The sequence below is a fragment of the Bombina bombina genome, chromosome 7 (genome assembly GCF_027579735.1).
Source record: "Bombina bombina isolate aBomBom1 chromosome 7, aBomBom1.pri, whole genome shotgun sequence".
In the NCBI taxonomy this organism is placed as follows: Eukaryota; Metazoa; Chordata; class Amphibia; order Anura; family Bombinatoridae; genus Bombina; species Bombina bombina.
In genome coordinates this window covers 555243089-555260812 of record NC_069505.1, presented here as the reverse complement: position 1 = coordinate 555260812, position 17724 = coordinate 555243089, and the positions used below count along the sequence as shown (strand labels likewise).

Below are 17724 nucleotides of genomic sequence, written 5' to 3'. Positions count from 1 at the left end.
CAGGTAAGTTTGTATTTATTTTAACTAGGTAGACTAGTTAGTAAATAGTTATTAACTATTTACTAACTACCTAGTTAAAATAAATACAAACTTACCTGTAAAATAAAACCTAACCTGCCTTACACTAAAACCTAACATAACAATAAAATAAAATGTACTAAATTACACAAAATAAAAAAACAAAATTATCACAAATAAAAAATGAATTACTCCTAATCTAATAGCCCTATCAAAATAAAAAAGCCCCCTTAAAATAAAAAAAAACCACCCTAGCCTACACTAAACTACCAATGGCCCTTAAAAGGGCCTTTTGCGATTGCCCCAAAGAAATCGGCTCTTTTACCTGTAAAAAAAATAAAATACAAACAACCCCCCAACAGTAAAACCCACCACCCACACAACCAAATAAAAACCTAAGATAACCATTGCCCTGGAAAGGGCATTTGGATGGGCATTGCCCTTAAAAGGGCATTTAGCTCTTTTACATTGCCCAAACCCTAAGTTAAAAATAAAACCCACCCAATAAACCCTTAAAAAAAAAAAAAAATAACACTACGGACATCCATCCTCATCCAAGCGGGCAGAAGTTTTACTGTTGAGGGGTTGTTTGTATTTTCTTTTACAGGTAATAAAAGAGCTGATTACTTTGGGGTAATGCCCCGCAAAAGGCCCTTTTAAGGGCCATTGACGTTTAGTGTACGCTAGGCTAGGGTTTTTTTATTTTGGGGGGGCTTTTTTTTAAATTTTTATAGGGCTATTGGATTAGGAGTAATTCGTTTTTATTTTTGATAATTTTCGTTTTTTATTTTGTGTAATTTAGTGTTTATTTTTTTGTAATTTAGATAATTGTATTTGAATAATTTTAATTTATTTTATTGTAATGTTAGGTTTTATTTCACAGGTAAGTTTGTATTTATTTTAGCTAGGTAGTTAGTAAATAGTTAATAACTATTTACTAACTAGTCTACTTAGGTAAAATTAATACAAACTTACCTGTGAAATAAAAAATAAAATAAAACCTAAGATAGCTACAATGTAACAGTTATTTTTTGCTAGTTTAGGTTTTTTTTTACAGGTAAGTTTGTATTTAGTTTTAAATAGGTATTTAGGTAATAATTGTAAGTTTTATTTAGATTTATTTTAATTATATTTAAGTTAGGGGGTGTTAGGGTTAGACTTATGCTTAGGGTTACGTTTAGGGGTTAATAGGTTAATTTAGTATATTTCGTTGTGGGGGGCTTGCGGTTTAGGGGTTATTAGGTTTATTATAGCGGCTGTGTGGGCAGACGGCAGATTAGGGGTTAATAATCTTTAAATAGTGTTTGCAATGCAGGAGAGTGGCGGTTTAGGGGTTAATATGTTTATTATAGTGGCGACGATGTCGGGGAGCGGCGGAATAGGGGTTAATACATTTTAATAGTAGCGGCGATGTCCAGAGCGGCAGATTAGGGGTACATTTATTTTAGTGTTTGCGATGCGGGAGGGCCTCGGTTTAGGGGTTAATAGGTAGTTTATGGGTGTTAGTGTACTTCGTGACAGTTTAGTTATGAGTTTTATGCTACAGCTTTGTGACATAAAACTCATAACTACTGACTTTAGATGGCGGTACGGATCTTGTCATTTTAGGCTCACTTTTTGGCCTCACAGCAAAACTCGTAATACCGGCGCTATGGAAGTCCCATTGAAAAAGGACTTTTTTTTTTAAAGTGCAGTACTGACGTTGCGTGACAGCCAAAAAGGTGTGCGGTACAGCTATTCTGACAAGACTTGTTAAAGCAGTGCTGGGGGGAAAAATCAGCGTTATGATCCATAACGATGCTTTTTGGGTCATAACGCAAAACTCGTAATCTAGGTGTATGTGTCTTGTCTTTATTAGTTCTCTCACATAATATAAGTAATAATCAGCTAGATTACTGAGTATTGAGTGCTATAGGGATTTTAACGACTGCCACAAAAGCGGCGTTATTTCACCTCCCTATAGCGCTGCTATTACAAGTTTACAAAAAGCAGGCTTGTACGGGCGATATGGTAGCGTTGAGTTCCATACCGCACCCAAATACAAGTGCTGCTTTGACGTGCTCGTGCACAATTTCCCCATAGACATCAATGGGGAGAGCCAGCAAAAAAGAAGCCTAACACCTGCGATCGTGGACACAAAAGCTCCGTAACGCAGCCCCATTAATGTCTATGGGGAAAGAAAAAGTTATGTTTAAACCTAACACCCTAACATAAAAACCACGTCTAAACACCCCTAATCTGCCCCTCCCGATATCGCCGCCACCTACATACAGTTATTAACCCCTAATCTGCCGCCCTTAAAGTGAAGGTAAACTTTGGTGAATGAAAGCCTGTTTTTTTAAAATACTATTAAAAATAGGGGCACTTTCATTCATCAAAGTTTACAAAGCAGCCGTTTTGTTAAAAAAAATTACCTTTTTTTTTTCTTTTCACAGCTAGAGCAGCTTCCCCCACCTAGAGATTCTCTATTCACACGTCAGCAATGACTAATCCTGCTTCCTCCAATCACAGCTTTCCCCCCAGGGTAGTCATTGCTTGAGGCCATGCTGTGATTGGAGGAAGCAGGATTAATCATTGCTGACATGTGAATAGAGGATCTCTATGTGGGGGAAGCTGCTCTAGCTGTGAAAAGAAAAAAATATATATTTTTTTTTAACAAAACGGCTGCTTTGTAAACTTTGATGAATGAAAGTGCCCCTGTTTTTAATAGTATTTTTAAAAAACGGGCTTTCATTCACCAAAGTTTACCTTCACTTTAACATTGCCGCCACCTACATTAGTTATTAACCCCTAATCTGCCGCCCCCAATGTCGCCGCCACTATACTAAAGTTATTAACCCCTAAACCTCTGGCCTCCAACATCACTAACACTAAATAAATATATTAACCCCTAACATAACCCTAAGTCTCACCAATAGGATTGAACATCCGTAAGAAGAGGATGCTCCGCGCCGGATGTCTTGAAGATGGACCCGCTCTGCGCTGGATGGATGAAGAACGAAGAGATCTCCTGGATGAAGACTTCTTGCTGGCTGGATGAGGATGGATGTCCGGATTTCGATAACTGTAAGTGGATCGTCGGGGGTTAGTGTTAGTGTTTTTTTTTATTAAGGGTTTTTATTTTAGCTTAGGGTTTGGGCAATGTAAAAGAGCTAAATGTCCTTTAAGGGCAATGCCTATCCAAATGACCTCTTCACAGCAATGGTTAGCTTAGGTTTATTTGGGGGGTTGGGTGGTGGGTTTTACTGTTGGGGGGGTGTTTGTATTTTTTTTTTACAGGTAAAAGAGCTGATTTCTTTGGGGCAATTCCCCACAAAGGCCCTTTTAAGGGCCATTGGCAGTTTAGTGTAGGCTAGGGTTTTTTTTTATTTTGGGGGGGCTTTTTTATTTTGATAGGGCTATTAGATTAGGAGTACTTCATTTTCATTTTTGATAATTTCATATTTTTTGTAATTTAGAAAATTTGTATTTTAATAATTTAATTTATTTTATTGTAATGTTAGTTTTTAGTGTAAGGCAGGTTAGGTTTTATTTTAACAAGGTAGTTATTAAATAGTTAATAACTATTTACTAACTAGTCTACCTAGTTAAAATAAATACAAACTTACCTGTGAAATAAAAATAAAACCTAAGATAGCTACAATGTAATATTAGTTATAATGTAGCTAGCTTAGGTTTTATTTTACAGGTAAGTTTGTATTTAGTTTTAAATAGGAATTATTTAGGTAATAATTGTAAGGTTTATTTAGATTTATTTTAATATTTAAGTTAGGGGGTGTTAGGTTTAGGAGTTAATATATTTATGTAGAGTTAGTGATGTGGAAGGTCAGAGGTTTAGGGGTTAATAATGTATTTAAGTATATTTCCTTGTGGGGGGATTGCGGTTTAGTGTTTAATAGGTTTATTATAGCGGTGGTGTGGGCGGACCGCAGATTAGGGGTTAATAATCTTTAAATAGTGTTTGCGATGTGGGAGGGTGGCGGTTTAGGGGTTAATAGGTTTATTATAGCGGTGGTGTGGGCGGACGGCAGATTAGGGGTTAATAATCTTTAAATAGTGTTTGCGATGTGGGAGGGCGGCGGTTTAGGGGTTAATAGGTTTATTATAGCGGTGGTGTGGGTGGACGGCAGATTAGGGGTTAATAATCTTTAAATAGTGTTTGCGATGTGGGAGGGCGGAGGTTTAGGGGTTAATAGGTTTATTATAGTGGCGACGATGTCGGGAGCGGCAGATTAGGGGTTAATAATCTTTAAATAGTGTTTGCAATGCGCGAGGGCCTCGGTTTAGGGGTTAATAGGTAGTTTATGGGTTTTATGTTACAGCTTTGTAACGTAAAACTCATAACTACTGACTTTAGATGGCGATACGGATCATGTGGTTATAGAGTGTACCAGTAGTAAGAAGTGAATACAGCGCCAACAAGAGGCCAAGGGATAAATATACTCACAGAGAGATAAAAGAAGATTATTTAATGAACCATGTTAAAAAGCATCAGTAATAAAAGACTATATATAAAAAATGTAAAAAGCACATATAAATAAAATTACAAATACAGGAATATCTTACAGAAGCGGCTCAAAGGGCCAAAGCTGATAATTACAATAAAAACAGAGATAATAACAGGTGATCAGTGTGAGTGGTACACCAGAATAAGAGTGTGTACTAATAAAACAGAATTAGCCTAAGTACAACTATAACAAGTGCATCAAGCAAAAAATTAATAAACAATAGTACAAACAATAGTGTTCAAAAAATAGTGTTTCAAAAATAGTGTTCCAAAAAATAGAAAAATGCACTGCAGTGCAAAAAAAAGGGGGGGTAGCAAAATAATTGTATAGATACGATCAAATAGTAAGTGAGTGCAAATGGATATAACAAATGCTAGCTACTTAATCCAGTGAGGTTAAGATATAATTAAATAAAATACACAATATGCAATAACATAAAAAATAAAATAAAAAATAATCCAAAAAAGTGTTCCAAAAAGTTGATCAACAAATGTTAGTGAAGAACAAAAATAAGTCAATCAAAAACTAAAAAATGGAAAAAATGGGTGATAACAAACAAGGTGAAAGTGAGGAAATTGATTCCTTCCAATGTTAGTTACTTTAACAGATCCAAATTCCTGAGTGTGGTAGCTGAAGTAGCTGATTGGATCCTAGCACCTGTCAGCTGCTCCTATGGTATCCTAAAAAGTGTCCCTGTAAAAAAGAAATTCACAACATAGTGTATCCAATATGAGAATGAAGTAAAGATTAAAATAATGCTTACCAATATGTCAACGCGTTTCTGCCCTCAAAAAAGGGCCTTTCTCAAGACTAAAGTCCATTTTTTTGTTTTTGATACACACAACCCCCCAACAGTAAAACCCATCACCCACACAACCAACCCCCCATATAAAACCCTAACTAAAAAAACCTAAGCTCCCCATTGCCCTGAAAAGGGCATTTGGATGGGCATGGCCTTTTAAAAGGGCATTTAGCTCTATTGCGGCCCAAAGCGCTAACCTAAAAATAAAACCCACCCAATACACCCTTAAAAAATCCTAACACTAAACCCCGAAGATTCACTTGCCAGGAGAAGTCTTCATCCAAGCGGCAAGATGTCCTCAACGAAGCCGGCAGAAGTGGTCCTCCAGACGGGCAGAAGTCTTCATCCAGACGGCATCTTCTATCTTCATCCTTCCGACGCGGAGCGGGTCCATCTTCAAGACATCCGGCATGGAGCATCCTCTTCCAACGATGACTACCCAACAAATGAAGGTTCCTTTAAGTGACGTCATCCAAGATGTCGTCCCTTAGATTCCAAATGGCTAATAGAACTCTATCAGCCCATCGGAATTAAGGTTGAAAAAAATCCTATTGGCTGATGCAATCAGCCAATAGGATTGAGCTCGCATTCAATTGGCTGATTGGATCAGCCAATAGGATTTTTTCAACCTTAATTCCGATTGGCTGATAGAATTCTATCAGCCAATCAGAATCTAAGGGACGCCATCTTGGATGACGTCACTTAAAGGAACCTTTAGTTGTCGGAAGATGAGGATGCTCCGCGTTGGATGTCTTGAAGTTGGACCCACGCCGGATGGATGAAGATGGAAGATGCCGTCTGGATGAAGACTTCTGCCCGTCTGGAGTACCACTTCTCCCGGCTTGGATGAAGACTTCTCCCGGCTTCGTTGAGGTCTTCTTGCTGCTTCGCTGAGAACTTCTCCCGGCTTCGTTGAGGATGGATGTCAGCTATTCAAAACTGTAAGTGGATCTTCGAGGGTTAGTGTTAGGTTTTTTAAGGGTTTATTGGGTGAGTTTTAGATTAGGGTTTGGGCAGTAATAGACCTAAATGCCCTTTTAAGGGCAATGCCCATCCAAATGCCCTTTTCAGGGCAATGGGGAGCTTAGGTATTTTTAGTTAGGGTTTTATTTGGGGGTTGGTTGTGTGGGTGGTGGGTTTTACTGTTGGGGGGGTTGTTTGTATTTTTTTTTTTACAGGTAAAAGAGCTGATTTCTTTGGGGCAATAGGGCCATTGGAAGTTTAGTTTAGGCTAGGTTTTTTTTTATTTTGGGGGGGCTTTTTTATTTTGATAGGGCTATTAGATTAGGTGTAATTAGTTTAAATATCTTGTAATTTGTTTTTTATTTTGTCTACTTTAGCGTTTTGTTTTTTTGTAATTTAGGTAATTGTATTTAATTGGTAATTTAATTGTAGTGTAAGGTTAGGTGTTAGTGTAACTTAGGTTAGGTTTTATTTTACAGGTAAATTTGTATTTATTTTAGCTAGGTAGTTAGTAAATAGTTAATAACTATTTAGTAATTATTCTACCTAGTTAAAATAAATACAAACTTGCCTGTAAAATAAAAATAAACCCTAAGCTAGCTACAATGTAATTATTAGTTATATTTTAGCTAGTTTAGGGTTTATTTTACAGGTAAGTATTTAGTTTTAAATAGGAATTATTTAGTTATTAATAGTAGGTTTTCTTTAGATTTATTTTATATTTAAGTTAGGGGGTGTTGGGGTTAGTGTTAGACTTAGGGGTTAATAAATATAGTATAGTGGCGGCAACGTTGGGGGCGGCAGATTATGGGTTAATAAATGTAGATAGGTGGCGACGATGTTATGGGCGGCAGATTAGGGGTTAATAATATTAACTAATGTTTGTGATGTGGGAGTGCGGCGGTTTAGGGGTTAATATGTTTATTATAGTGGCGGCGATGTCCGGAGCGGCAGATTAGGGGTTAATAAGTGTAAGATTAGGGGTGTTTAGACTCGGGGTTCATGTTAGGGTGTTAGGTGTAAACATAAAATGTGTTTCCCCATAGGAATCAATGGGGCTGTGTTACTAAGCTTTACGCTGCTTTATTGCAGGTGTTAGGCTTTTTTTCAGCCGGCTCTCCCCATTGATGTCTATGGGGAAATCGTGCATGAGCACGTATAACCAGCTCACCACTGACTTAAGCAGCGCTGGTATTGGAGTGCGGAATGCAGCACAATTTTGCTCTACGCTCACTTCTTGCCTAATAACGCCGGGTTTAGGAAAACCTGTAATACCAGCGCTGTAGGAAAGTGAGCGGTGAGAATAACGTGCAAGTTAGTAACGCATCGCTCATAACGCAAAACTCGGAATCTGGCCGAATGTGTTTTATCTTTATTAGTTCTCTCACATAATATCAGTAATAATGTGTTTTATCTTTATTAGTTCTCTCACATAATATCAGTAATAATGTGTTTTATCTTTATTAGTTCTCTCACATAATATCAGTAATAATGTGTTTTATCTTTATTAGTTCTCTCACATAATATCAGTAATGTGTTTTATCTTTATTAGTTCTCTCACATAATATCATTAATAAGGTGTTTTATCTTTATTAGTTCTCTCACATAATATCAGTAATAATGTGTTTTATCTTTATTAGTTCTCTCACATAATATCAGTAATAATGTGTTTTATCTTTATTAGTTCTCTCACATAATATCAGTAATGTGTTTTATCTTTATTAGTTCTCTCACATAATATCAGTAATAATGTGTTTTATCTTTATTAGTTCTCTCACATAATATCAGTAATAAGGTGTTTTATCTTTATTAGTTCTCTCACATAATATTAGTAATAATCACCTAGATTACGAGTTTTGCGTTAGAGGCTGTGCGGTGCTAACGAGCAGTTTTGTCTCACCGCTCACTTATCTACAGCGCTGGTATTACGAGTTTTCAGAAACCCGTCGTTAAAAGACAAGAAGTGAGCGTTGAGCAAAATTTTGCTCATTAACGCACTCCAATACCAGCGCTGCTTAAGTCAGCGGTGAGCTGGTTTAACGTGCTCGTGCATGATTTCCCCATAGGAATCAACGTGGAGAGCCGGCTGAAAAAAAGTCTAACACCTGCAAAAAAGCAGCATAAAGCTCCGTAACGCAGCCCCATTGATTCCTATGGAGAAAGTAAATTTATGTTTACACCTAACACCCTAACATGAACCCCGAGTCTAAACACCCCTAATCTTACACTTAATAACCCCTAATATGCCACCCCCAACATCACAGACACCTGAATTATATTATTAACCCCTAATCTGCCGCTATGGACACCGCCGCCACCTACATTATATGTATTAACCCCTAATCTGCTGCCTCCAACATCGCAGACACCTACATACTATTTATTAACCCCTAATCTGCCACCTCCAACGTCGCCGCCACTATATTAAAGTTATTAACCCCTAAACCTAACACCCACTAACTTAAATATAATTACAATAAATCTAAATAAATATTCCTATCATTAACTAAATAATTCCTATTTAAAACTAAATACTTACCTATAAAATAAACCCTAAGATAGCTACAATATAACTAATAGTTACATTGTAGCTAGCTTAGGGTTTATTTTTATTTTACAGGCAAGTTTGTATTTATTTTAACTAGGTAGAATAGTTACTAAATAGTTATTAACTATTTAATAACTACCTAGCTAAAATAAATACAAATTTACCTGTAAAATAAAACCTAACCTAAGTTACACTAACACCTAATACTACACTATAATTAAATACATTTACTAAATTAAATACAATTAAATAAATTACATACAATTAGCTAAGTTAAATTAGCTAAAGTACAACCCCCCCCCACTAAATTACAGAAAATAATGAACAAATTACAAGATATTTAAACTAATTACACCTAATCTAATAGCCCTATTAAAATAAAAAAAGCCACCCCAAAATAAAAAAAAAACCTAGCCTAAACTACCAATAGCCTTTTGCGGGGCATTGCCCCAAAGTAATCAGCTCTTTTACCTGTAAAAAAAAAAAATACAAACAATCCCCCCAACTGTAAAACCCACCACCCACACAAACAACCCCCAAATAAAATACTATCTAAAAAAAACTAAGCTCCTCATTGCCCGGCTTCGTTGAGGACTTCGTCCCGGCTTCGTTGAGGACTTCGTCCCGGCTTCGTTGAGGACTTCGTCCCGGCTTCGTTGAGGACTTCGGCCCGGCTTCGTTGAGGACTTCGGCCCGGCTTCGTTGAGGACTTCGGCCCGGCTTCGTTGAGGACTTCGGCCCGGCTTCGTTGAGGACTTCGGCCCAGCTTGGATGAAGACTTCTCCCGGTAAGTCGATCTTCAGGGGGTTAGTGTTAGGTTTTTTTAAGGGTTTTATTTTTTAGATTAGGGTTTGGGCAGCAAAAGAGCTAACTTGCCTTTTTAAGGGCAATGCCCATCCAAATGCCCTTTTCAGGGCAATGGGGAGCTTAGGTTTTTTTAGATAGTATTTTATTTGGGGGGTTGGTTGTGTGGGTAATGGGTTTTACTGTTGGGGGGTTGTTTGTATTTTTTTTACAGGTAAAAGAGCTTATTACTTTGGGGCAATGCCCCGCAAAAGGCCCTTTTAAGGGCTATTGAAAGTTTAGTTTAGGCTAGGGTTTTTTATTTTAGGGGGGCTTTTTTTATTTTAATAGAGCTATTAGATTAGGAGTAATTAGTTTAAATTTCTGTAATTTGTTTATTTTCTTTAATTTAGTGTTTGTTTTTTGTACTTTAGCTAATTTAGTTTAATTTAGGTAATTGTATTTAATTTAGTTAATTTATTTAATTATAGTGTAGTGTTAGTGTAACTTAGGTTAGGTTTTATTTTACAGGTAAATTTGTATTTATTGTAGCTAGGTAGTTATTAAATAGTTAATAACTATTTAATAACTACTCTACCTAGTTAAAATAAATAAAAACTTGCCTGTAAAATAAAAATAAATCCTAAGCTAGCTACAATGTTACTATTAGTTATATTGTAGCTAGCTAAGGGTTTATTTTACAGGTAAGTATTTAGTTTTAAATAGGAATAATTTAGTTAATGATAGGAATATTTATTTAGATTTATTTAAATTATATTTAAGTTAGTGGGTGTTAGGTTTAGGGTTAGACTTAAGTTTAGGGGTTAATAACTTTCATATAGTGGCAACGACAGGGACAGCAGATTAGGGGTTAATAATATTTAACTAATGTTTGCAAGGCGGGAGTGCGGCGGTTTAGGGGTTAATATGTTTATTATAGTGGCGGCGACGTTGGGGGCGGCAGATTAGGGGTTAATAAATATAATGTAGGTGTCGGCGATGTTGGGGGCAGCAGATTAGGGGTTAAAATTTTATTTTAGTATTTGCGATGCGGGAGGGCCTCGGTTTAGGGGTTAATAGGTGGTTTATGGGTGTTAGTGTACTTTTTAGCACTTTAGTTATGAGTGTTATGCTACGGCGTTGTACCATAAAACTCTTAACTACTGACTTTTAAATGCGTTAGGACTCTTGACAGGGTAGGGTGTACCAATCACTTTTTGGCCTCCCAGGACAGACTCGTAATACCGGCGCTATGGAAGTCCCATAGAAAAAAGACTTTACGAAGTTTACGTAAGTCGTTTTGCGGTAAGGCCAAAAAAGTGTGCTGTGCCCATAAACCTTCAAGACTCTTAATACCAGCGGGCGTAAAAAAGCAGCGTTAGGACCTCTTAACACTGCTTTTTTACCCTAACGCACCACTCGTAATCTAGCCGAATGTGTTTTATCTTTATTAGTTCTCTCACATAATATCAGTAATAGTGTGTTTTATCTTTATTAGTTCTCTCACATAATATCAGTAATGTGTTTTATCTTCATTAGTTCTCTCACATAATATCAGTAATAATGTGTTTTATCTTTATTAGTTCTCTCACATAATATCAGTAATAATGTGTTTTTTATCTTTATTAGTTCTCTCCCATAATATCAGTAATAATGTGTTTTATCTTTATTAGTTCTCTCACATAATATCAGTAATGATGTGTTTTATCTTTATTAGTTCTCTCACATAATATCAGTAATAATGTGTTTTATCTTTATTAGTTCTCTCACATAATATCAGTAATAATGTGTTTTATCTTTATTAGTTCTCTCACATAATATCAGTAATAATGTGTTTTTTATCTTTATTAGTTCTCTCCCATAATATCAGTAATAATGTGTTTTTTATCTTTATTAGTTCTCTCACATAATATAAGTAATAATGTGTTTTTTATCTTTATTAGTTCTCTCCCATAATATCAGTAATAATGTGTTTTTTATCTTTATTAGTTCTCTCACATAATATCAGTAATAATGTGTTTTATCTTTATTAGTTCTCTCACATAATATCAGTAATAATGCGTTTCATCTTTATTAGTTCTCTCACATAATATCAGTAATAATGTATTTTGTCTTTATTAGTTCTCTCACATAATATCAGTAATAATGTGTTTTGTCTTTATTAGTTCTCTCACATAATATCAGTAATAATGTGTTTTATCTTTATTAGTTCTCTCACATAATATCAGCAATAATGTGTTTTATCTTTATTAGTTCTCTCACTTAATATCAGTAATAATGTGTTTTATCTTTATTAGTTCTCTCACATAATATAAGTAATAATGTGTTTTATCTTTATTAGTTCTCTCACATAATATAAGTAATAATGTGTTTTGTCTTTATTAGTTCTCTCACATAATATCAGTAATAATGTGTTTTATCTTTATTAGTTCTCTCACATAATATCAGTAATAATGTGTTTTATCTTTATTAGTTCTCTCACATAATATCAGTAATAATGTGTTTTATCTTTATTAGTTCTCTCACATAATATCAGTAATAATGTGTTTTTGTCTTTATTAGTTCTCTTGCATAATATCTGTAATAATGTGTGTTATCTTTATTAGTTCTCTCACATAATATCAGTAATAATGTGTTTTATCTTTATTAGTTCTCTCATGTAATATCAGTAATAATGTATTTAATCTTTATTAGTTCTCTCATATAATATCAGTAATAATGTGTTTTATCTTTATTAGTTATCTCACATAATATCAGTAATAATGTGTTTTATCTTTATTAGTTCTCTTACATAATATCAGTAATAATGTGTTTTATCTTTATTAGTTCTCTCACATAATATCTGTAATAATGTGTTTTGTCTTTATTAGTTCTCTCACATAATATCAGTAATAATGTGTTTTGTCTTTATTAGTTATCTCACATAATATAAGTAATAATGTGTTTTATCTTTATTAGATGTCTCACATATAATCAGTAATAATGTGTTTTATCTTTATTAGATGTCTCACATAATATCAGTAATAATGTGTTTTATCTTTATTAGTTCTCTCACATAATATCAGTAATGTGTTTTTTGTCTTTATTAGATGTCTCATATAATATCAGTAATAATGTGCTTTATCATTATTAGTTCTCTCACATAATATCAGTAATAATGTGTTTTGTCTTTATTAGTTCTCCCACAAGTGAAAGTTTCCGGTCACCAATCAGACGCTGTGACAAAGCTTCACTGCCGGGTGTACGGGTTTTACCCTAAAGCTGTGGATGTCAAGTGGGTGAAAAACGGAGAAATCGATTTAATGTCAGAGGAGGCAGCACAGGTCCTCCCCAACCCTGATGGGACCTATCAGCTCAGGGTCACTGTGGAGGTGATACCTAAGGACGGGGACAGTTTCTCCTGTCATGTGGATCACAGCAGCCTGAAGGAGCCGCTTACTGTGCTTTGGGGTGAGTGTTACCAATAACGGAGTAATGAGAAGCTTAGAAGCATCAGTGAGGGGTAAATTAGATTCCTCAGCCAGTCACTGCACTTGATCTAATAGAGTAATTGTCACTTGCTGTTTATTTCTATTACTTGTGGCTACTGTGAGATACTAGACTGTGACGTGTAATTTACAGGAACTATATTAGTAATGTAACTGAACTAAATTATTACTGGTTATGTGTAAGCAACACCCAGAACTTCTGCTGTAAATATAAAATACATGAGTATGTCACATGTGACTGTCACTAATACACATCCCTATTGTCACACAGACATATAGGTACATATAAGTACACCACTGGGTGGTCACTGAACAACAAGATGACAAAATATTGTTGTATAAAACTTACATTGAACATTCTAGTCCCCATCTGACCACTCCCAGCTTGTTCAGTAAATAGAGATGCCTATTTGTCATGACATGAGCCCCCCATTCGAAACCTTATACAAAGTCTTTTGTATGGTTTGTCTCAGAGTGATCCGACAAAGTTATTCCAATCCATTTGCAAACCCAGTGACAGCAGAATTATCAAAAAAACACTATTGCTGTTACACAATATTAAGGTAGCGCCACATTACACATAACATATGCAGTCATAGACAGAAATAAATATAATAATCCTATGTAGTCTAAGATGCAGTGAAATTAAAATACAAAAGTGATATAAAAGCTTTAAAGTCCGTTCCAAAAAGAGTGCACTAGAACAATATCTTAGACAGTCTGTGTAAAAAAGAGAGAGGAACAGATACTTATTCTCCTTTTGGGATGTCCATATCCTTTGTGTCCACTATGCAGCTTCCTTCCAAAACACTAGTGTGATCGCCGTGAAAAAAGCAACAGGGTAAAAGGAATCTGTAGATACAGAAGTGGTGGAGTGCAAAAAGGGGGACACAAAACAATCTAAGTGCAGATTATAAAAGTTCCACTTTATTATAAAATGAATAAAACGATGTACACTTACAAGATGCACCCTCAAACATGTGAGGTAGGCAACAGCATAAGCAATATAAATGTCCACAGCGTGAGTACAATGATGATCCACAGGCTGCAATATGCTGATAATCCAAATATTCCTTTTTAAATCTGTGAATATACACAGTTTATATTGCCCACTAGAAATGTATGGGGTTAAGATGGTATTTAGATGGCATACGTCATTTATATAGCGTTCCCCTAAGCAGTCACAAAGGGATAACTCTTTAAAACAATGGAGGGGGTGTCGCTGGGTCAGTGGTAGTGCTGTAAATTAGCCGGCTCAAGAACCACTGCTACACACAGCTCACCTGCGTCCTCTGGTGCGTAAAATGGTTGTGTACTAATGCGTTTCGCTTGGCTCCTCCCAGCTTCATCAGAGGCGATGCCCATCCTCTAATCCAGCATGCCTTTATGGATGGACCCCCCAATTATCACAAGCTTTTTATGTGTGATTGTGCAGTGATAATTCCAGATGTACTGTGCATGGTGACAATACAGCAGCATTATTACAATCCATTAGTAAACCCAGTGACAACCCACTTAACACCATCTTTTTATGTGCAATTGTGGTGTGATAGAGCCCCCTGTACAAATTCACCGTAGTTGGACCTTTAGACTTCTCAAATGCTATTGGTACTCCAAAATCCTCGGCCATGCTATAGAACTTATTTAGCAACATTCTGCACGCCGACCCGCCCAAAGGGCCCACAAACAAAAAATCGTCCAAATAATGGACCACAGACGACAGACCCGAAAGTTCCCTGACGACCCACTCCAGAAAGGTGCTAAAGCTCTCAAATAGCGAACAAGAGAGAGAGCATCCCATGGGGAGGCAGAGGACAACAAAGAAACAACCATCAAAGCAACATCCCAACAGCCTATGTGAAACTGGGTGGACGGGCAATAACCTGAAAGCCGCCTCAATGTCCACCTTCGCCAATTAAGCGTACCTCCCGGCCGACCGAACCATCTCAATTGCCTTATCAAAAGAAGCATATTTTACCGAAACTAGTTCGGGAGGAATACTGTTGTTGACTGAATCCCCCCTTGGATAAGATAAGTGATGTATAAGCCGGAATTTGCCAGGCTCCCGTTTAGGAACCACCCCCAAAGGAGATATTCGCAAACCCGAGAGACAAAGAATAAAAAGGACTGGAAATCCTGCCCAACTCAACCTCTTTCATAAGCTTCTCACGAACCACCTGAGGCCAATCCCTCGCAGACTTCAAATTGCCCACAAAAAAACTCCAACCCACCAACAGAGGGTATAATAAAACCAAACTCGAAACCATGAAGCAGAACAGATGCCTTTTCCCAACAACCCCTTTTACTGCCGTAACAACATAACCAACGCTCCATCCTTTCCACCCTGACCGGGGACACCCCCTTTTTAGGTAAATCAGACCTCCCAGGGCCTTTTCCTTTTTTAAAACACTTGGCAAAAGTCATGGTTTCCTCCACAACCCAAACATTTGTGTCTAAATTTGCATGTATTTCTCCATTTGCATTGTCCCTCATTGAATGCAAAACAGAAACCCTTTCTGCCGTTCGTCGGTGAACCTGCTGTATTCGATCTGCTGGCCACAAACCAAAAGGGCTGCGAAGTCCTCAAAGGAGTCATTACTTTTAACCAGAGACCCATGTCACGGTCGTCCCATTTCATGTCGGGCTTCACGGCGAGACGTTGATGAAAGTGCTCGTCATACAACCACAAAGCCATACCTCCATACGTCCATTGGGCAGCCGCAATCTCATCTAGGTAACAAAACAATGGAGCCCCTTGATCCGGGAATCTAGCTGCCATGACACTGGCGTAAATCACAAATGCCTGGAACCAGTTGGTAAAGGTTTGCAGCAACTTTCTGTATCTCTTCTTGCGCTCATCCTCTGCCTTTTTACTAGCCTCCTTCTTAGTATCATCAGGCACCTCAAATGACTGCTCCAAAGGTAGTAAAGAAGAGAGCTCTATACATTCCCTCCTACAGATTTTTTCCTTAATCTACTTAGTGTAGCCCCAACGGACCTATTGAGCATAGGCATGACCTTGACAAAGCGGTATCCGCTACCCTAATGCCTATCTGCCCGTAACCACACTGACCCCACTTGTAGACTAGTCTGCCCGACAGAGGAAACAACCACATCCTGGACAACATTCCCTGTAGAGACCCCAGGTGCTCCAGACGTGGGAACCGGCGGCGCAGAGGCCGCTGCAGGCGCCCAAGCTCCAGCCACTGTGGATTGAGGTGCCACATGAGACACGGAGGATTTAATCTTCCTCAACAGATCCCTCAAACCTTCTAGCAAATTCCCTGCCATTGTACTGCTCCCAGTTCCCTCAGTCACACCACTCAAAATATTTTCTGACAGTGGCCCGTGCGCCATCTGACCTGCCACAGCTGCCGCATCCTGTGCATCCCGAAAGCTTGAATCCGTCCGCACTGCTCCCGCAGAAGCAGAAGTTCCTCCATCCAAACATGAACTCTCCCTAGGAACCTGTGAAACCTTTGCACGATTAACCACACGGAAAGCCCCGCGACCCCTAAGGGCTCTCTCACGGGACTGCAGTGGCAATACATCACCCACCAAACCCCTTGCCCTCTTTGGGCCAGGCATATTTAAATCTGAAGGCAGTTCTCAGATTCGCTCACTCCCCTTGATGGTACCCCTGCCCAAATCGGCCATAAAATTATCTCCTGCATAAGACAGCCTATCTATATTACCTCCCCTCCTCATAGGCCTAGTAGATGCCCGTGTCCCAGCACCAGATCCCAATCTACCCCTATACACGTGACCAAAACCCCCCCACTGGTACTGTGTAATGATGTGCCTCGGCCTGCACTGGGCTGTCCCCAGGATCTAGCCTACTGGATTCCGTCCAGGATTCCGCCAGGCAGATGGAGTCCTCCTCTCCGCCGTCGATGGGACACAGCGCACCTTGCTGCTCAAGAGCTGCACCCCTGGGTGCTAGAATTGGACCTGTCAGAGGAAAATCAACATTAGCACCCAACAAAACATTCTCAGAAAAACTGTCACCAAATATAACATTGTCATGATGATGGGCCTGACTGAACCCCACCAGGGATAAACCTAACCTCACCCTGGGTACAGATACTCCTAGGGAAGGAGGGACCATATCCTCACCATCTGAAGAGCTAGGGAAGTTCTCTATTACAACAGGCCCTGAACATACACTAGGAGTACCCCTCCCCTGAGGTCCCTTCCCCACAGCAACTCTCTTTCCTTCTTAATATAAGGAGAGTCCACGGCTTCATTCCTTACTTGTGGGAAATACTGAACCTGGCCACCAGGAGGAGGCAAAGACACCTCAGCCAAAGGCTTAAATACCTCCCCCACTTACCCCAGTCATTTTTTGCCTTTCGTCACAGGAGGTTGGCAGAGAAGTGTCAGAAGACCATTCAGCATCTCTCCTCTGTCTTCTTCAGTCCCATGGATGGAAGATAAATCTGGAGGCCATTGCAACTGTGCATGCTGAGGCAGTGAAACGGAGATCATTCAGATCTGTCTTAACAGATTTCTTTAGACAACCGGTCGAGAGAATCTCTCTCTTGGTGGCTTTGTCCGGATCACCTGTCCCGAGGGATATCCTTTTTAAGACCATCCTGGGTGATTGTGACTATG

The 17724-nt window shown here is 38.1% G+C and overlaps 1 protein-coding gene across 1 annotated transcript in view; it reads left to right on the top strand.

The window, feature by feature from the left end:
• LOC128636564 (class I histocompatibility antigen, F10 alpha chain) overlaps positions 1-17724 on the top strand; it is a gene marked incomplete at its 5' end in the record, with an annotated part of 196160 nt that overhangs the window by 106815 nt on the left and 71621 nt on the right. Inside the window, 1 exon segment of the mRNA XM_053689557.1 lies at positions 12800-13072. Coding sequence (XP_053545532.1) covers positions 12800-13072 — 273 coding nt within the window.